At 48.9% G+C, this 21478-nt stretch overlaps 1 protein-coding gene across 1 annotated transcript in view; it reads left to right on the top strand.

Annotated features, from left to right (window-relative positions):
- TLL2 (tolloid like 2) overlaps positions 1-21478 on the top strand; it is a 128263-nt gene that overhangs the window by 83671 nt on the left and 23114 nt on the right. Inside the window, exons 8-13 of the mRNA XM_023240792.2 lie at positions 4329-4453; positions 6933-7048; positions 12354-12456; positions 19294-19410; positions 20436-20581; positions 21000-21195. Coding sequence (XP_023096560.1) covers positions 4329-4453; positions 6933-7048; positions 12354-12456; positions 19294-19410; positions 20436-20581; positions 21000-21195 — 803 coding nt within the window. The remainder of the gene's footprint in view (positions 1-4328; positions 4454-6932; positions 7049-12353; positions 12457-19293; positions 19411-20435; positions 20582-20999; positions 21196-21478) is intronic.

The following is a 21478-nucleotide window of genomic DNA, read 5'->3' as shown; positions in this document are numbered from 1 at the left end:
TTCTCTGGTTTTGCCTGGGATCATTTCCACAGCAGTAGTCATTTGACAAAGTGACTGGGCTGAGAAGTCCAGGATGGCCAGTGCCATGTCTGGCCATTGTGCTGCCTGTGCACTGGGGCCCCCCCGGTTTTCCTCCCTGTGGCCTTTCAACTTCTGGCAGGCTGGACAGGGCTCCTCACTGCACTGGAACTCAGAGCTCCTAAAAGACAAGCTGGGAGGCCACAAGACTCTTAAGACCCAGGCTCTAGAACTTGCAGGACATCACTTCTGTCACATTTCAGTGGTCGGAGCAAGGTACAAGGTGAAGGCTATGGACATTAGGAGGTGCCTCCCATTATTTTAACAATCTACCACAGCTATCTTCTCACCCCTGCCCCAGCGGTTCACAACGATGTTGGCAAAGCTATTTTGTAGCAAGTGGATACCTTCATCGTCTTTTCTGCCAACTTTCTGCATGGATTTTCAGGAAACTACTTTGTTCAGTGGGACATTTAACAGTGGCATCCTTACTAATGGTCTTTCCTGGCCCACTTTTCGTCAAGTTTCCCAGTCCTTAAATCCACATCATTACTCCTGGCCACATATCCCCTGGAGCCAGCCTGTGCATCGTCTTTGAGTTTGAAAAAGAGCAGGAAATGGCTTATAGAACATTTGCTCATCTGGAGGCAACCACTCTTCCAGCTGATGGGAAACCCAATCTTTGTGTATCTTTACAATTGATCTGACTCCTTCCAACTTTATTTTCTGGTTTATTGCAGTCCCTCCCTCTCCCCCTTGGTTGGACCTCGGCTGCGGAGAGTGATGTGTTTGGAGGTTTCGTTGGGCAAGGGTCTAGGAGCTGGGGAGAGAGATCTGTGGTACAGGGGCATCTTTGGAGAGCTCAGAGCTGACAGCTTTATTCCCTAAAGCATCTGCCAAACCCTGTCTTAGTTTAGCAGAGTGTCAGGGCTAAGAGTTGTCCTACATAAAAGAGGGATGTCACTGCAGTGGTTCATGCGGGGGATGCCTCTTGTAGTAAATATTTTCCAGAGCCTTCCATCTTGCTGGCAGCTCAGGGACATGTCAAGGAGGGCGTCCCAGCCCCAAAGAGCTATCTGAGTGTGGGCTGATGTTGTTCCTGCTGTTTCAGTTTTTGAAGTCTCTCACATTCCTAACTCTATCATTTATCTAGCACACATTAAAGCCTATTGTTCCTTGGGCAGTGAGAACACTGGCTGGAAGGAGGAGGATGCCGGGAGATGGGCTTCTGGCCTGCCTGGGTTCCAGGGCTGGCTCTCCATTACTAGCTCTGTACTCTGGGAGAATCACTTAAGCTCTGCCGGCTTTTTCTCACCGGTGGGGAGGAGACCCTAATAATTGCACTGGCCTAGGGTGTTACAAGGACTAAACGAGATGGTGCATGTAAAGTGCTCAGGCCTGGTCCTGGCACATAAGAAGGTCCTGTGAACGGTCAGTGGGAGCACACGTTCTCCACACTGGCAGAGTCACCTATATGCTGTGGTCTTCAGCAAGGTTGGTTGGCCTGGGTTGCTAAGAGATGGTGGTGAGCTTTGCATTTTGTGCAGGAAAATTTCTTTCCTTCAGGGGAATCAAGAAAAAAATTACAAATGGACCCATTTTATTATAGGGCAGAAGTGCCCCCTTTTAGATCTAGTAGGTGATTGGATTTAGAATTTTATGTAGAGTCATTACTTGTAGTTTAAAACTTGGCAAAGTCAGTGAGGGAAAACGAGGATTCCCCTAAAGTTTCTCTAGAAGGCTCTGGACCCAGAGATAAGGCAATGGGAAATCAAGAAAGACAGGCCAGGTGGTTAAAGGTTGGGGATGGGGATACTTAAAAGGAAATCGGCAGATGATCTAGGCTCTTGCTTGCTTATGTTGGAAAGAAAGTGGGTTTGAAGTCTGATTTAGAAAACATATATGCAAAATCAGAAAGATAATAAGACATGCCACCAGCAAGATATAAGAATAATATATATTTTCCAAAGTAGTGCAGAATTGAGGGGAAAGGAAATGTTTTAGAGAGAAAGTGAGAGGGAGGAGAAGGGACAGTGCAGCTAATAACTAGGTAACATGCATTGTCGCATTTCCCTTGGGTGTAAATTACTTTGCAAAATTTTTTGAAGACACTGCCCTACCTTGGTTACATAATTTAATTCAAAAATTATTTCTTGACCTGTTGTGCTCCAGTCCCTAAGGCCATAAAGATGAAAGTCTCAGTCTCTCTGCTTGGGGAACTTACTATTTAGCAGAGATGACAAATATCTTCACCCTTCAAAAAAGACAATACAGTATGATAAGAAGAGACTAGACAAATAAGGCCAAGAGGTAGCCCAGAGGAGGGAATGAATAACTCAGGATAAGGAGGGATAAAAAGGGTTCGAGAAGACTTTTAAGAGGGAAAGCCATCTGATGGGGGTTTTGGCGAATGAACAGGAGTTTGCTAGTGGACAAGAAGATGGGCAGTGGGCAGCCTCTGCAGAGGACAGCCTGCGTAAGGGCATGTTTGGGGCTATCCGAGATTCGGTGTTGCTTAAGCTACCAAGTGGGGTGGAGGTATCAGGAGAAGTGCCTGAAGAGGAAGGCAGAGGCCAGTGAGCCAAGGGCCTGAGGATCCAGGTGGTGATCAGATATCAGTGAAGGCTTCTAAGTGGAGAGGACACAAGGCTGCCCTTGCATTTCCGGACAATCACGTTGCACTGTTGTGGGTGCAACATAGAGCTGACTGAGTCTACAGGGAGGGAGACCAGGTAAGAAGCTATGGAAGAATGCAGAAAGGGGATGCTGTTTGCCTGAGCTAAGGCAGTGTTCTGGAATGAGGAGGAAGGCATAGATTCAAGGCACGATAGAAGGTGCCATGGTGCCTTCAGATTCACTCTTGGGAGACAAGAGTCACGGAACGAACATGGATATGAGACCCACATGACAGTGTAGTGGAGGGGTCGCCAGGCATCTGGGGCTTAGCAGATGGTTCTGGGGTCAGAATCAGAGAATTCTCTGTGAGTCTATTGGCATCAGCGAAAGCCCAGAGTTGCAGGTGGAGCAGGAGACAGGAGAGAGGAAGAGGGCAGATTCCCAAGGGAAAGCACGGAGTGGGGAGCAGACGTGGATGCTAACTTGCCGCGCAGAGACAGTGGTGCCCTGGACACCGGGGGAAAGAGAGTCTAAGGAAGGAAGGAGCAGAAAAGTGGCAGTGCTGTAAGAGAGGGCAGGTGGGGGTTGACAGGTGTCCATCCGAGTTGTCAGTTAGTTGGTGACCACTGACCGTCGCTGGTGCAGTCTGATTGCAATTGCATTGAAAAGTGAATGGTATGTGGGCAGCTAGACAGAGAATGGGATCCACTGTTTCCAGAAACCTGGTTAAGAAGGGAGGGAAGAAACTGGTAACTGGAGAAGGAGCTGATTTGAAGGGAGACCCTACCTTCCAGGAGGGGTCCCTCCTTGGGGGTCTGGAAGCAGAGAAGGAGGCTCAGGAAGGGGTCAACCACACCCACATCATGGAGATGTAAATAGGGCCAGTACTCAGCCGGGCATCCTGACTTGGTCATTTTAGACTTCATTCACGTGGGAGTAGAATAGGATGCTTAGAGCTGGAAAGGGCTGCTGTGACTGTCTAGGCCACTCTCTTACTGTTAGAGGAGTCAACTGAAGCTCAGAGAGGGGAAGGGGCTTGTCTAAGCTCACCCAGGTGGCGGAGCCGGGCCTTACATAGAAACTTCTAGACTAGGACTCTCTCAACTTTGTTCTCTACATTCATCTCACTTTCCATCTGATTATCCCCTTTGCCAGAAAGGCCCCCAAACTCTGATTCCCATTATTCACCAGCCCGTCAAGCAGCACTTACTGACCAGCCCCTGAGAGTCTCACTCTGTGCTGGTCCCCAGGCTCCCTGTGGGGCCCCTCCAAGACTTATCCATGCTCAGTAGTGCCTGTTGCACAACTCCAGGGGGCACCACTCACACCTCGATCTCTCTGAATGGTGCTCCCTGAAGTTGTAGGATGTGGCGGCCCCAGGACCTGGACCTGTGGAAATGCACAGTACATGTCGGTAAGGAAGCCCCTAAGCCAGTGGACTAGGGCAGACTGGCAAGCTTGGCAGAGTCATTTTCCCATTGGAAAGTGAGTAAGCCGCTCATGAAATGGAATACCCACATACCAGGATGAGTGAAGCAACGTCTTCAGTCATACTGGCCTACAGAGAGGCCATCCAGGGGCTGGGGATGTCAACGGGCTTATGGGCAAGGAAATGAAGACTGTAAGTTCCAGCCCGGCCAGCCAGCCAGCCTTGACTTTTCTTTCTCCTTTCTCTTTCTCTTTTCTTCCTGTAGAGGAGTTTTCTTAGACACCATCCTCCCCCGTCGAGACGACAATGGCGTCAGGCCAACCATTGGTCAGCGTGTGCGGCTCAGTCAGGGAGACATAGCGCAAGCCAGGAAGCTGTACAAATGCCCAGGTAACTGAATCCCGGGGAGTCCCGGGGCCTCTGTTGCACCCACGGAGCATGACTCAGCCATCCTTTGCCAACATTCCCCCTTGCTGGGAAAAACAGCTTGGAGAACATGGAGAGGCTGCTATAATTTCTGGTATCTACTATATGGAGGTTTTAGACAGTGTAGGAGGCCCACGTGCAGAGGTGATTGCCAGTAGTGACACGAATAATAGGTCTTGGAGCTCACAGTTTAATGTGTCAGAATCCTCAGAATTCTCTGGCAAAGGCCTGATATTCTGAAGAGGAAGAAGGATAGTGGAACAACAGTGAATGGGGGCCCGATGCAGTGTGTACCCTGTAACTACAAAATCTCCTCTCCTTCCTGTGGGAATAGGGGATGTGGGTTTGGCAAAACAAAAACCAAGGGTTTTGCAGGAAGACAGTGAATGAAGGAGGGTGGGAGTCAGCTTCCCAAATACTCAGTGCTGTAAATGAGGTTACGTCTATGGTCCTGGGGGCTTCCTAGGGTTCTGGTCATCGGCTAGAAATCTGCCAGCAAAGACTGGACAGTATACCAGGGTCTGAGGAGACGTCTGTTTCTCTGCTCATCCGCAAGGCCCCTCCTCTTGAATCTGCCCTCTTTGCCTTCCATACCCTTGGTTCAGCATCACCAGCACCTCCCCCAGCCTGCGGCCCTGGAAGTGAGCTCACGCTGACCCTTTAAGTTGTTGAGCTTCAGTGCAAAGCGTTAGAGTAGCCAGGTTTTTACCACTGAGGGGAGAGAATTCAATTCAGCACTTTGGGGAGGAAGAAGGAAATTCATTGCTAACAGGTCCGGTAACATTTTCCAAATGCCCCAGACCAGACACACGGTCTGATCATGGGACAGAATGTTCAAAATAGGCGCCATATTAGAAAATCTAGGCTATCCCGTTGCCCTGCTAAGTGGGATCACAGGGCACGCAAAGGGCTGGGTGGGGTTTGGTCCATCGCAAAACTCTAAGAAATATGTCCATCCAGCTATTAGTCATCTGGGGGTGTGTTAGGGCTGAAATGCAGGTCACACGTATCATATAACCTTGCTGAATTGAAAGAGAAACCTTATAGCATTCCCTGGGAAATGCCATAGTATTTATTTAGTTATAATGTATATGGCTCTTACTTCCCAAAAGGATTGGAGGCAGCTGGTAAATACCATGGAGCCATATAGTAATGCATCTATTCTTGCAGAATGTTGATGATTATTCTAAAATAATTTCCATGGAACCCTTGGGGGTGTTGACTGCCGGGCATAATCCTCATGATGCCTGGCAGTTGTTCAGTAACATGATATCGAAGCCCCAATATCCAGGATTTCCTGAGGCTGATGACGGGCCGCTCTCCAGTATTCCTTCCTGCGGCTCCAGAACTGCAGCTTCCAGTAATTTCAAGTAGTAACTGAAAGGGGGGGTAGTTGTCGAGTGGAGGGTGAATTGCATGTGGGAAGAGATGCATATGTTTCCACACTTTGGGGTAACCCCATAGGAGGAGGGGTTTGGGTTTGGAATCAGGAGGGGGCAGGAGGTAAGGAACCCGCGGGTCCCGAGCTTCCTCCTACAGATACTTTCTTTTTAAGGACAAATTGGGTGAAATATTTTTCACATACATAAGAACTAGGTTCTAGACTTAGGACCAGACAACCCTCCAACATTCAAAGGTGGGATGGTCTACTGTAGAGTAGCCCAGCTTCCCATACCTCTGGTCATTTTTCTGTTGTCTTGACTATTTATTTGGTTGCTCGTTCAGAAATAGGTAGCAAAAAGAGAAGAGGCCAGATTCAAACTAATACCTGAAATGTGTTTCAAAGTGTTTTTTCTTGTCGCTTCACCTATTTGTACTTAAAAAAAATTATTTTTAATGTTTATTATTTATTTTTGAGAGAGAAAGAGAAAGAGAGAGAGAGAGAGAGAGAGAGAGAGCGCAGGAGCAGGTTGGGGGGGCACGGGGGAGCAGAGAAAAAGGGAGACACAGAATCCAAAGCAAGCTCCAGGCTCTGAGCTGTCAGCACAGAGCCCGACGCGGGGCTCGAATTCACAGACCATGAGATCATGACCTGAGCCAAAGTCGGAGGCTTAACTGACTGAGCCACCCAGGCGCCCCTGTCAGTCATAATATAATGGCTGCTATGTGTGGACCACTCACTATGTGCCATTTCATTAACCCTCTAGGCAGGTCTTGTCCATTTTACAGGTAAGAAAACGAAGGCCCAGCAAGGCTGGGAAACTTGCCCACCATATCCTGGGAGCCTCAGAAGAAACGCCTGGGTATTACGTTCTCGTCCCGGACCCTATTTTCACTTTTATTAGCCAGAAAACATCATCAATCTGCCTGACCGGTTTCTCGCCAATGCGTTCCGAGGGCTTTGGCTGGTCAAGCGGTGTGTTTTCTCAGCGGCCTGGTGCAGGGAGCTGCTTAGGTGGGGAGTGTGTGTGCCGGAATCACAGTTGTTGTTTTGCTTGCACAGCGTGTGGGGAGACCCTGCAGGACACAACAGGAAACTTTTCCGCACCTGGTTTCCCAAATGGCTACCCTTCTTATTCCCACTGTGTCTGGAGGATATCGGTCACTCCAGGGGAAAAGGTAGGTGTGAAACCACCTCAGGAAATGACGTAGCTTTCTTTGGGTTGTGTGAGGTGTGGGGGACTGTACTATTATTAACCGTAGTAATAGCAGCTGCCGTGAGCACCCAGGTGCTGTGCTAGCTTGCTTAACATTCTTTAGTTCTTTAGTTCTTAATTCTTTATTATTTTTTTCTTTCAACCAGGATCACCCATACAAATGGAGGCCTGTAAGCTAAATGTCCACATGAGTTGTAAATCAAGCTCACAGTCTGTAAATCAAAGTAGACTGTGTCCTTCTCCCCTGGTAAATACACCATCAGAATGCCTCGGAAGGCGAGGGTCCAGTGCAGGGTTCCTCGACACCTCAGAATGCTGCTCTGGAAGGTAGCAATATGGGGCAAGCTAGCCCTCAACCCACAGCTGGCCCCTCCTTCTCTTCTCAGCCCCCGGTTTCATCTCAGGAGCAGCCGTGGCGAAACTCCAGCCCACGCTCCTGAACATTCTGCACTCCTACCTTGCAAACAGCTATTCTTTGGCTGCCCCTCCAGCAGAAGTGGACTGGTTAGGTGTGCTGTCTGCCCTCGGGAGGGTGGATTCAGGGCAGAGATCTCTGCATGTTCTGGAAGGGGGCTCGGGGCTATTTGGACGGGGGACTCCAGGATCCAGGGCACCTGGAATTAGGTCTAGGAGCTATGCAAGCTCTGAGTGAGCACAAGCATTTGGGTCGGAAGATTCCATGATACCCTCTCTATTCCCCTAGAGCTGGGTCAGGACAGAGGCCTCTTTCGTCCTGGTCCAAGGATGGTATGTTCTCAACCCTACCACACATGCATCTCCTGATATCCATTATATGGATAGGGAATTTGAGGCTCAGACATTTTTCTTGTTTAGAGAGAGAGAGAGAGCGTGAGTGGGGGAGGCACAGAGGGAGAAAGAAAGGGAGAGAGAGAATCTTAAGAAAGCTCCATGCTCAGCACGGAGCTTGATCTCATGACCATGAGATCACGACCTGAGCCAAAATCAAGGGTCGGACATTCAACTGACTGAGCCACCCAGCTGACCAAGGCTCAGACATTTTTAAAAATTGACCAAATTCACAGTAAAATATAGAACTGGGAACTGGGGCTTCTGCATTCCTGAAACGTGTGTGTGTGTGTGTGTGTGTGTGTGTGTGTGTGTGTGTTTACTACGCCTCCCTACAAATCCAAGGGTTTTTCAGATTGTCTCAGACTAAGTGCAGCTGTCTTTGAGGTGCCCCCTCTATCCCGTGTTCCTAACTCCCTCTAGTCATACCTGCCATAACTTATTCCACAATATCGTGACTGCTGGTTTATTGGGCTGTCTGCCTTCTAAGACCCTAAACTCATTGAGGACAGAGACTGTTCACCCCTAGGTCTCCAGCCACCCAACACAGCCCCTGGCACATAGACACACAAAAAGTATTTGTTGGATGGGCATGTGAGTGGGTAGGTGGCCAAGTGAGAAATCTGCAACTGTGTTGTGGGATGATGGATTGTTAGGTGCCTGTAGCCAATCTTCAGGTATGCCTAATTCATAACTTTAAAAAGCATCCCTTTAAATGTTTTCTATGGGCTGCGTTCTATTCTCAGCATATTATGTGGATTACCTTTTAATCCTCACAACTTCGTGTGATAGGTGCTATTCCCACATTAATTTTTCAGGTAAGGAAAGGGACTTGCCTAAGGCTACTCAGTTTGTGGCAAAGTTGGGATTTGAATCCAGGTGAGAAGCTGGATGCTTAGCCATCATCCTATACTATTCCACAAAGGGGTCAGGCTAATAGGCATTTGAACATGCATTCACACACACATGCTCACGTGTGTATCTTTTCACGTACAATACCCACATGTACAACTCTTCCTCTGGGCTCTAAGCATTTAGGACAGTGTGGTTGTCATCTTGAGCCTGAGAGACTGCAGATTTGTCTTCCTCAGGTGCATGTTCTGTTCCTGTGCCTGATGGAGGCATTAATGAGAAGGAGGGGAAGGAAGGAGGAGGAGGAAGAGGAGGAAGTGATCCAGAAAGCCCCAAATTGTTGAATTTCCCTAAATAGCAGAGGCTATGTGATATGTTTGAACTACATAAGACTCATCAAGTCTTAATTATTACTGCTAACTGGGGGGCAGAGAGAATATACCTCATTGAAATTCCTGTACCAATTATTTCCATTTCTGCTTCTCCCAGCCTTCCCCAGAGCTGCTAGTAATTAGCAAACTTGATTGGTTCAAGTATCACCTCTTGTTTATCACCTCTTCCCCTATGGTCTTTATGGTTCCCTAACATATTTAAAGTAATTAACCTGAATAATTACCCCATTCATTTTGATCCTGAATGTGTTACCAAGGAAGTTGTAATAACATTTTCTTTCTGAAGAATTTAAAAAGCTAAGTAATTATATTACAACCGGCTAGTAAATATTACTGAGTCCTCTGCCTGAACGTGAACTCTGTGAGACATACAAAAGAAATCTAATTTACAGTCCCTGTCTTCAAGAGACTTAGAGTTTAGTTAAGGTCCCTCCTTACCTCTAGGGAGTCTGATTTAATTGAAGAAGGGGCAGTATTTTTTAAACTTCTGAGGTGGTACTAATTCATGAACAGGGTTAAGAACCACTGGTCTAGTTTGAAAGAAGAGTGACATCACACACACACACACACACACACACACACACACACACACTGTACAATACAGGAGGTGGGCTGGCCTGTTATTTTCTGGTACTGCCTCTTCATTTCATAGGAGATCAGAGGGTTTTGTGGAAGAAGGTGCTACTTGTCCTGAGACCCGAACATTGGGAGGGATTGGCCCAAAGGAAGCTCGGGGAGCAAACTCGCAAGGCTAATTAAGACAGGCAGCCTGTGAAGAGCACTTAGTGTGTCTGGTTTGTGGTGCACTAAGTATACACTCAGTAAGGCCTGATTCTTTAAAAGTGCCTTTATTGAGTGCCTATTATGTGCCAGACCTCATTATACACTCAGTATACAGTTTCTCATGCAGCCCCCTCGGTAACCAATGGTGTGCACGTTGTTTTGCAGATAAGGAAACTAAAGATCTAAATGGGCAAGTATTTTCCCAAGATCCCAGAGCTAGTGAGTGATAGAGCTGAGGTATCCAGATCTTCCTGATTCTAAAAACACCTGCCCTGCAGTCACTATGAAAGGGGGAGGGGGGAGTCCCAAGGAGGGAAAGGCCATGTCCATTTTGACAGTCAGAGAGGGACTCCGGGGGGAGGCAGAAAGTCCTGAGCTGGGCCTGGGGAAGGTTCCATTAGCATGGATATGCCAACGCACATTGGGAAAGGCGGTCCCATAGGATGGACTCTGGGGTCCATGGAAGGTAAGCAGAGAGGTTAATTTATGAGATGAGGGCATGGGGAGCTACTGAAGTTTTCTGAGAGTAGGAGAGGTTTAATAAATATGAGATGCTAGTGCAGGATGGATCTAGAAGCCCTGCTGTGAAGAATGGCTCAGGGCACGGCAGGGAGGAGTTCAGGAATCCTCTCCGCAGGTACAACACAGGCAGCGGTGTTGAAGGGGCAGTGAGACTGGCTGGCAGCAGGGGACACAGACAAGCTAAGGGAAGAACGTCTGTGGGCATAGGGGGTAAACAATAGGGCGAAGTGGAGATAAGCGCGAAGGGTTGCACCTGGCTGACCGGTGCCACTTAGGGACAGGGAAGCTGGAAGGGAAATGCCATTTTGAGGTGCTCTCACAGTCCCTGGGGAGCAGGGAGGACAGGAGCCAGCTGAGGCCAGAGAGCGGGGAGAGGGCAGGTGTGGTGAAACCCAGAGAGAGGAGGTTCAAAGCAGAGGGGCCACGGAGAACAGAGCCCATAAATAACAGTCCTTTCAATTTGGCTGGGAGAGCACCGGAACCTTTGACCTGCAGCCCTCCAGCCTAGGGGGTTTGCTTAGAGACAGAGGGACCTGGGGCTGTCTAAATGTAAAAGAAAGTGGCCGGTGGATGAGGGAGAGAGATGAACTGGCTAAGGATGAGGGCCCCGAATGGGCTAAGGCACAGGGTCAGTGCTGCAGCAGCCAGGGCGGGGCCCCAGTGAGCGAAAAGAGCTGAGAAATGATGGAGCAGGGACACTCTGAGCACAGCAGACATGGTGCGGACACCCTACATGGCGGGGCTTGATGGGGGTGAAGGGGGGGCACGCCTGAGCTCTGCTCTGGGCCATCTGTCAGGGACGCCCCAAGCTGGAAGGGTGGCAGGTTTGTGGGAACAGCACCTGTGTGCTGAGTCCACAGGGCCACTCAACTCCCTCCACTCTTTGTGGATGGGGGCATCCACTGAATGGGCTCACCATGTCCATGAAGAGCTGAAAGCTCTTTCCTAGTCCATCTGAAGCCCCAGCTCCCTGGCCTTCACTCCTCCTCACCCCCCTGCCTCTTCATTCCAGACACACAAACCACAACCTGCTCTGATGTACAGTACCATTCCCCAGACGTCTCCTTGCCTTTATTCATGTCAGTCCCTCTCACCAAAACGCCCTCTTGTCCTGTCTCTGCCCGCTGGGCCCCTATTCCCCTTAGGTTAAATGGCACCTCTTCTGAGATGCCTTTTCCAGTATCACCAGGCAGCATTTATGTCTCCCTCCTTGGGGCTACAGAATTCCCTTTTCTGTCCATCCGTCTCTTTTCAACATTTGTTTCAAGAGTGCTTTAATTGGCCTGACGCATCTGTGCTCTCTGAGCTCCCTAAAGGCAAGAACCCTGTCTTGCTGATCTTTCTATCTCAATTGGCCAACACAGACAGGCACATAGTAGGTGTTCAGCTAACAACGGTGAGATGAATGAATGAACAAACGAACGAACGGACTAACCATAAGAAGGCTATTTGAGAGTGAGGTCACGGCCGAGGGGACACTGCTCACAGTGGTGCTCAGATGTACTCAGGCTAACCCCAGGCCCTTTGGAATGATTGATGATGTTATAAGATCTTTCCGTATCTCTGAACTTCACTGACCCCTTACCTCCTTCTAAATCCCCAGTCTCAAGGCATCCTGGCCCATCTTTTTAATGCATCCTGTTTTCTATAAACCACCTAGTGACTCCAAAAGCTCAAGCTATTCCCCAGACAGAACCAGAGGACCCATCTCCTCTGTTTACTCCCCATCCTGCTTACGGTTTATTATTTAATGTCACAAGGTTTCCTGTGTGTCCTTGTGAGGACACTCCTACTGTGGTCTCAGAGCGCTGTATGCTAACGGGTAATGTGAGAACACTGGCATGCAAGATGTATCTTCAAAACTCCTCGGGCTCCACGGCCACAACTCACTTTTCCGGTAACTCTTTACAGATCGTCCTAACCTTCACCTCCATGGATTTGTTTAAAAGCCGCCTGTGCTGGTATGACTATGTGGAGGTCCGGGATGGTTACTGGAGAAAAGCCCCCCTGTTGGGTGAGTTGACTTTAGAAAGCCCTGGGAGAGGGGTGATCGGCTTGTTCTGCGGGACGCTGTTAATGTGCGGAGGGGCCCGTCCTGACAGCAGTCACGGGGAGCTCTCAAGAGCCCGTGTCGTTGTAAAACTCTGAACACTCCACCTGGCAGCACGTGTTAAAAGCTTCTAGGACTGAGACCGCCCTTCAACCCGGCAGTTCTACTTCTGGGAATTTATCCTAAAGAACCAATGAAGGAAGCGTGCAAAGTTCTAGCGATGGGGATGTTCACTGGAGCGGGAAAAATGGAAAACAATTTAAATGTTCACCAGTAGGGGTTAGCTGAGGCACTGGTGACACATCTTTCCCGTGGAAAACTATCCAGCCACTAAAAATAAAGTTGGAGGTGACTACTTATTGATACAGAAAGGTGTTCGCTGTGCATTGTTTCACAAAAAGGTGTTCCCAACTGGAATATGCCGCTGGATTCCACTTTCATAAAAATCCCTTCATATGTATATGTTGCAGGCTTTGCAAACTCAGATGCCCTTGGAAATAAGGCACACCTGAGTAAGATGGGGTTGGTATACTAAAATAAGGAGTGGTGGGGAGTGTGGCAGAGTGAACAGTGAATATCTTGACCCAGATTATTCAAAACAAAATTATTTAAAACATGTGTAGGTTGGATTCAACTGGAGGAAGCCATTTTGTGATCTACCGTATAAATATCAAGTGGAATTATAGGCGTAAATAAATAACAGTGGTTATTTCAGGATGATGGAGTATATTTTTAAAAATTTATTCTGTGTTCCTGGTTTAGCTGTATTTTCTAATTTTTCTACAGTAAGCATGTATCCTTTCTGGGAGATGCACGGTGCATGAACTCATACGTGAAAAGGCAGCTTAGACCTTTCAGTGGGAGGCTGTGGGCAGGTGGCATAAGATAAAAGGTCAGTTCATTCAGGACTGGTTACAGAAGAGCCATGTCCCGTGGGTGACCCAGAAAGACGAGCATATAGAGAGCCTATGGCATCGGTGTCCTGGGAATGGACAGAGGGACTCATCTGACTCAGAAATGACAGCCATGGTGGACCCAGAGAGAGAAGCAGATTTGCAAGGAGCCGGATGGAAGGGTTTTGGCTGATAGTGGGCTGTTCTCATTTTTAGAGCAGTCCCAGGTGAGCTTCCGGGTTGCCAAGGCTAAGCCCTCAGTGAGATCTTTGTCCCTGGCATATCCTCATGTGGGCGGAACAGCCACACTGGTTATGCTGTGAATGGCTGGCCTGGGCGTGAGCTGCTGTTGGGACAGCAGACCAGAGATGGAAACAGGAGGGAAGGGGGAGAGCTAAATTGGGGAGTTAAACGGCCAGACCGAGCCTGACTTGACATCAGATTCTGGGTAGGTCGGAAGAGATGGGAGCAGAAGGTCTGAGGGGCCTGGCTCTGTATGGCCACAAGGTCTCAGCCAGGCCAGCTTTCATTGGGAAGAGCACACACGCCCCTTCTATCCAGAGGACCACGAGTTGAAATTTCCAGAGCTACAGATGGATAGGAAGTTGTGTCTACTCGTGCTGAAGAAAGCAGGCTCTGAGTAGGGATACCAGGTTACCCCCATTAGGAGGAATCAGTCGGGGAGCGTACAGTCTAGGTGGGCAAGCCAACCATGGACACGAGCGTGTATATTGTAGGACAAATGGGTTTTGTCACCTGATGGCAGGGTGGAGGCTGCCTGTCCTGCACTCCTGCTCCCTCTCTATTGTGACCAGATGCGGGGTATGCCAGCAGCCAGAAGGAGGCGTGGCTTTACAGGTAGCTCTGATTGGGCGTGGCGGGGGGGGGGGGAGAGAGAGAGAGAGAGAGAGAGAGCATGCGCGCGTGAGAGAGAGCAGGGCATTCTGGGTAGCAGAAGTTCCCGAACCTGGCTGAACATCAGCATCTGCTGGGCAGATTTCTGTGAATACAAATCCCTGGGAAACTACCGAGTCAGAATCCCCATGTGTTGGGTCAGGAAATGCTTCTGCTTCCCTGTAAATGTATGTGCGTGTGTATGTGCGTGTGTACTTGTTTAATACCGCACATATAGAGAAGGGACTGCAAGGGGGAAGGTGTTTACCTCTGAGAAAGGAAGCCCAGAAATGGTTTGGTTTGTGTACTTCTGGATTGTTCTACATCTTTTACAAGAATGCACTCAGGTAGAATTTTATAATTAAGATAATTCAAGGGGCTGTGTGGGAGGATTTGGGATGACAACATGGAATCACAGACCCCTTAACCTGGCAGGGATCTTAGAGTCCCTTATCCCACACCTTCACCAGGAGAGCACACGCTCCATGAGTGTGGACCAACTTGCTAAGTCCACACAGCCGGCTAGTGGATAAGATCAGACCAGAACTCAGATGCCCTGGTCCTGGGGAGTGGGGACTGGGGACTGCTGAATCTGAGAAGGGTATCCCCGTAGGACCGTCAGATAAAATGCATGATTCATTGTTTATATGAAATTCAAATTTAACTGGCTTTCCTCTACTTTTGTTTGCGAAATCTGGCAACCCTAAACCCCACCAGGAACGCAGTAGACTCGGAGGGCTCAGGAGAAGGAAGCTCTCGGTTACTGAAGTTCCCTAGAGAGGGCTGAGACACGCTCCTGAGACTGGGCACTCGCAGACGAATTTCCAGTGATTTCCTTTTCTTGAACTTGAAACAAGAATTTTCTCACTACAGATCCTGGCTACACTTTCATTGATTAGATGGGCTTTTTGCCACTCTTTGTTGTCGGTGATGGTTTGTTTTGTTTGGGTTATTTTGGGGCTCATATTTTACACACTTTCGCAGTGTGTGAGTATGTGTGTGTGTGTGTGTGTGTGAGTGTGTGAGTGCCACAGCCAAGGCATGGCCCGGTGCCTGTAACCGTCATTCTTCGTTTGCGGGAATTCTCCTCTGCCAACTATTTGGCCTGCTCTGATGTTTCCGAATGCAGCCGTTAGTGCACTTCTGTGTTTGGAACAAGTGCATTGTGTGGGCCAAACTGGTCCCTGGGAGGGGTCAGTGCCATGAAATCTGCTGGGAGGAGGCAGGTCAATGCCCCTTTGGCAGGAGGGAGAGCGGATTAGGGCGGATTGTGAAAGTATGCATCTTGCTCTGAAAAACTGTGCGTTGCATATTTTCCCAGGGCAGTGTGTGAAAACCCAGGCATAATGGATGCATAACTTTTTATGAATGAACCCTTTATGACTCCCCGTGGAGCCCACTTGTAGTGTCCTCATCTGCATTTCCTCTTCTTGATATCCTTATTAAACTCCTCCTCCAAAGCCGGGAACCAGATTCCGTTGAGGAATTTGACACCTTTTCTGAGTCCAGTTTCTGCCCAGCCTGTTAGTTTTCTTGGAAAGGGGCTATTTGGGTCCCACTTTTTCACAAAGTGATTAAAGAGAAATGAAAGTAGAATGGGAGCATGTCATGGCCAGTTAGAGCTATCAAATTGAGTTTTCAGTTTCAGGGGTCACTTATGAGATTGCACCTGAAGTGGGGAGGAACGTGGCCGCAGAGAGAATTTACCCAGTGATTTGAAACACTGTCCTGCTAATTGGATCCCCCTGCCTTATTTCTGCAGGAGGAATTACTCTGACAATGCACTTTTGTATGCAGAACTGTCTTTGAGTATTCTGTACCACCTCACTGCACACAAAAGCCCTTTTTCCCCCTTTCCCTGAAGTGGGGAGGGAGGTTCAGAAAGGCCAGGCTGGCCAATCAGTGTCGCGTGGCCCTACCACCGGGGCTCCCTGGGCAGGGGCAGCCTCTCAAGTGAGCAGAAATGACAGCGTGAGTCAAACAGCCAAGCCCGGCGTCACCACAGACTTGCTTTATGGTTGGAGGCTTTGATCTATCATTTCTAAGTGTCCGTGTCCAAATTGGGAATGATGTTTACATTCCCAGAGAGCAGATTTCATGTCTGTTTACCCAAAAGTGTACAGTGTTCAGAATCACACCTTAACAGAGAAGTTCCTCTCGATGATGGTGGCAGTGGTGATGAAGAAGGTGAAATTGATGATGAAGGTCAAGGGCTCAGACTGCCAAGGTTCAAATCCGGCTTCACTTACAACTTTGAGTATAACTCAAGTTGAATGTAACTCGACTCAAATTCTTCAACCCTCAGTTTGCCCATATATGAGATGAATAATAAACAGTCCCTAATTCAGAGGGTAGGGGGAAGCAGTTAGATCATCCACGCAAAGTGCTGGGGAGAGGGTCATGCTCAGTAAAAAGGGGCTTTCATCGGGACCGTTATGGCGAAGATAAGAATATTAAGGAAATAGGCAGAGGACAAAGTAAAGGGTTCTAGGTGAGAATTACAAGGTGATTTGGGGAGAGAAGTTACTTTGGAATATTTGTAACTTACCCCACCAAGCCTGGCTTTGCCAAAGCAGTGATTCCAACCCCCTCCAGAGTAGTGAGTGAGTAGACCCAGGTTGTCTTGTGGCCCAGCCGTGGGTGGTTCATCTCATCCAGTTACGTTCTTAGGCAGCAAGGCAGACGTGGGAAGTTCTTCTCTTTTTTGGAAACCGTCCCCAGTGGCTGTGACAGCTGGGGTGTTAAAAGGAGAAATTTGGACTTGAAACTCAGTTTGGTCAAGAAGGAATTCCTTTTGTGATCCCACATTGTTTAACTGCTGTTCAGCAGCTCTGTCTCCTCACTGGTAAGCAGTACTTACTTGCCCATGCTTATGTGTTGTTTTCCAAGAATTAATTGACACTAATTGGCCACGCCAGAGTAACCATTACTGAAAATTTATGGGCTTCTGATGGAGTTTTCCTTGCCAAATTCTTGGCAGAAGTCTCAGCTCATCTCACTTGATATTAAGCTCATCAAATCCAAAAAGCTGCAGGTGGCCAGAATCGGAAGGAAGCAGAAGGCGATTAGCAACTTCTACCCCATGTCTCCCCAAAGAACGTGTCCACGGTTGGCCATCAGGAAACGTCCATCGTAGCCTTTATTCCTCCCTCAACCTCACGCCCCCATTTCTCAGAAGGGCAAAGCATAATTATAACTTCAAGTGGTTGATGCAGTGCTTAATATGGTGCTGGCAATAAGGGAGCACCCGCTAAATATCTGTTGAATAGACATAAAAAATATTGAGATATCGATCACATACTGTATGATTCACCATTTAAAGTGTACAAGTCAATGAGTTTTAGTATGCTCACAGAGTTGTGCAACCAACCATCACCATAATCAAGTGTAGAACATTTTTATCACCCAAAAGAAAACCCATACTCATTAACAGGCACGACCTCCCATTTCCCCCATATCAGATGGATTTTTGAGCGACCTACGCAGTCAGTGCTTGAGAGAACCATGGCTTCCAGTCCAAATAGACCTTGACTGGTCTGTGTTGTGAACTGATCAGTACAACCCAGCCCATGTCGCACCCTATTCCCATCCCCACCCTTGCCATGGCTGCTATCTTTACACAACATTGGGAACTATAGGGCCAAAGATTACCATACATTGGGAAGTCACGGCCTTCCGCCTCTTCCTCTGTGAAAGATCCAAGTATCAGACTCATACCCAAGTGTCAGAGAAATACACATGTATTTGTATTTTTCAATAGCAGAATTTCAACGGCAATTATGAGCCCCTCTCTATCAGGTAGGGGAAATTAATTTTGGTCAGTTTGTGTTTTCTTCCCCTGAGGTGGGGGTGCCAGTAAGGGGTGTATACATGTGCCACGGCACGGTGGCAGGGGGGGCATCCGTATTGCCATCTCAGTTGGCATTGCTGAGCGTCCTCATGCCTGTCTGGTCTCCAGTCCTCTATCTGAGCAAAGAATCCTCAGTCGCTGCTGTGCCTCCTTCTTGTCTCAATTCTAGGCCAGTTCAGATTGGTGCCAAGTCCATGTCTCCCTAGAAGACATTCAGTGGGTGATGTTCTATGGCTCCCCACATCCTCTGGACTATGGGAAGTTCACTTCCATATCCCTTTGCCTGAAGAACTCTGCATGCCTGTATCCTGGCCTAATGTCTGGATGAGCCATGCACACACTCCCGTTCTGACCCCCGGTGGGGCATGGGGATCAAAGATCTTGTCGCCCTTCCAGGCTCTGCCCAGGGACTGGGGGCGCAGTCCTGTCCTTCTCCCAGACCCTCAAACCCACTTGAGGTCTCTATCATCCTTTTCCATCAAGGGTCTTAGCTCAAGGTGGGACAGGGCACAGGGTCCTTCCAAAGCATCCCTTGTGCCCTCTCTAACCCTCTCCTCCCTAGTTCCCTCACTCATCTATTTTAGGAATCTTTCTAAGACTACCAGGATGGAAACATGTGCTCTTACACATCGTGTGTTCTCCCAAGTCTTTGTAATTGTGACTGGGCTTGGGAAGTTCAAAAGCCAAGAAGGTTTGATTTTTTTTTTTTTTTTTTTTTTTTTTTTGTCATGAGTTCTCTGGCATCTCTTCTCTGGGGCGAGGAAAGCAGACTCTCTTCCTAAAGGCATGCTCTGCCCCCAAAGAAGGGCCATATATGTAGTGGGAGACACGAGGGGAGGGAAGGCTCATCACTATCTGGGACCATTATCCCGCCAGACCTTCAGCACCTGGGCGGGACCCACCTGGCAGAGGAGGGGTGCCTGAGCTACACTCCGGGGACTTGGATTGGTTGGAGTCTGGCATTCTCTTGAAATCAGCCTGAAGGGGACACACAGGCCCGGTGACTGCTTCCTTCCATCTGTGACTCCTGCATGTGCTGCAGGAGAATCGCCACAGCTAGGGTTACCGCTCACCTTGAGGACGTTTGGAGAAACGCGGCCTGGTGTCTGTAAGGAGCTGCTTCCCGCCCTGCCGGCGGCCTGACCCGTCTTCTCCACTTCCCAGGCAGGTTTTGTGGTGACAGGGCCCCGGAGCCCCTCACCTCCACGGACAGCCGGCTCTGGGTGGAGTTCCGGAGCAGCAGCAGCACCTTGGGCAAGGGTTTCTTCGCGGTGTACGAAGGTTTGTTCCCGGCAGGGGGGGCTCTCGTTCCGCCTCTGACCTTCCCACGCGGCCCGCTGTCCGTCTTGCACCCACGCACGCGTGGCAGCCGCCAGAGCCGTGGGGGGGTAGGGGCAACCACCGCAGGGGCCGGGCTGAGGATCCCCAGGTCCGCAGCTGTGCTCACGTCACGACAGGTGTCGTCCACCTGTCACCACCCGCTGGACTCCACTCCAGTGGGGCTGGGGAGCGTGTCCCAGGTGTAGAGCCCTGGGGAAATGAAAGCAGACTCTGAATAGCTGTGTGAGCCCGAGAAAAGAACCTGACCTCTCTGGGCCTCTGTTTCATTTATGAAAAGAAGACTTTGGACAATATCAGGGTATTTACAAGGACACTTTTTGAAAGGGCCTCTGAGGCCACCCTGGTGATCGAGTTGAGGGAACACATAGGTCTGGGCTCTAGGCGGCTGCCACCAGGGCATTTCTGCTTCAGTTTGTCCCACCTACTGGGTAAATTGTAATTTTGCAGACACCAAAATTTTGTTTTTATAAAAGAAATAACGTGTGTGTGTGTGTGTGTGTGTGTGTGTGTGTGTGCGCGCCCGCGCGTGCACGCACTCGTGCAGGTGCGGGTCCCTCCGCACCAGCAGTCCTCTGCTCTCTACATTAGAATCCCTTGGGGACTTCAAACATCACAGCTGCCTGGAGCACCCCCCTCCCCCCCCCCCCCCCCGCCCCCAGACACACTTGCATCAGAATTTCTGGGGACATGGCCCCTGCTTCCACAGCTCAAAAAATGTCCCGGGTGATTTTGATGCACAGAAAAGGTGGAGAACCTCTGCTTTGCAAGGTTATTTTCTTTATATGAAAAAAATTCAGAGTTGCAAACGAATGAAATTGTGCCTTTCCGGAGGCACAGTCTTGGTTGGCTGGAAATGAAAATGTTGCCAAGTGGAGCCACCTAGTGGTGATAAGTGGCCATGAATTTCCTTCCTAAAGGTCTGACCAAGGACCCCATTCCTTTTCTTCCCGATTCTCTTTCTAAAGCTACGTGTGGGGGAGATATTAACAAAGACGCTGGTCAGATTCAATCTCCCAACTACCCGGATGACTACAGACCTTCCAAGGAATGTGTCTGGAGGATTACGGTTTCGGAAGGGTTTCACGTGGGGCTTACCTTCCAAGCTTTTGAGGTGAGTACTGCTCAGGGTTTCTTCCCCAGGAGGAAGTAAACATAAACTTCTGCCAGACACTCTGTGCTCTATAAAGACGGGTTTCCACTTTTTGGGTTGAAAACAGGAACCTAAGTCCGTTTCAAGCTCACGGTGCATTGTACCTGGGCATTTGATATCAAAATCTTTGCAGGCTTTGAAATTGTCTCCACCGCCTTTCTGATGGCTGCCTGGGTAGATGGGGGGAAGTAAAAGTCTAGGAGGGGATCCCAGGATGTTTTGTAGAATCGCTCTTCCCTACTTATCATCGATTAGTCTGCACAATTTGGTCCACCCTAGACTAGATTTTTGAGAGTGCTATTTCGGTTCCCTTCTTACATAAAAAACCTTAAAGCCAGACCATCCGTCACCTTCACATTGCCTCTGTTTCTCTGTTTAGATTGAAAGGCATGACAGCTGTGCATACGACTACCTGGAAATCCGCGACGGCCCCACGGAAGAGAGTGCCCTGATTGGCCATTTCTGTGGCTACGAGAAGCCGGAAGACGTGAAATCGAGCTCCAACAGAATGTGGATGAAGTTTGTGTCCGATGGCTCTATCAATAAAGCGGGCTTTGCAGCCAATTTTTTCAAGGGTATGAATTAGCAGTTTGTTTCCATTTTTAGTCACAGGAAGAGGTATTGCCCCCCTGGCCTAAGAATCATAAAACCCATATGGAACCTTAGCGTCAAACAAGGCTCCCTGCCGGGAGAAGGCGGTGACCCATAGCGGAGCTGCCTCTAACAAAGTCCGCCACGGACTCAGGAGCAGGAGCGGCCTTGGCGTCGAAATTAGATTTAGTAAGTTTACAAGGTCAACTTAGTGAACCTTAGGGAATGAGCATTGATAAGAATAAATATTTGTGCAGTCAGTCTCAT

This window comes from Felis catus, chromosome D2 (genome assembly GCF_018350175.1).
Source record: "Felis catus isolate Fca126 chromosome D2, F.catus_Fca126_mat1.0, whole genome shotgun sequence".
In the NCBI taxonomy this organism is placed as follows: Eukaryota; Metazoa; Chordata; class Mammalia; order Carnivora; family Felidae; genus Felis; species Felis catus.
Note: the sequence above shows the minus strand (reverse complement) of the source record. Positions and strands in the feature narration are given on the sequence as shown.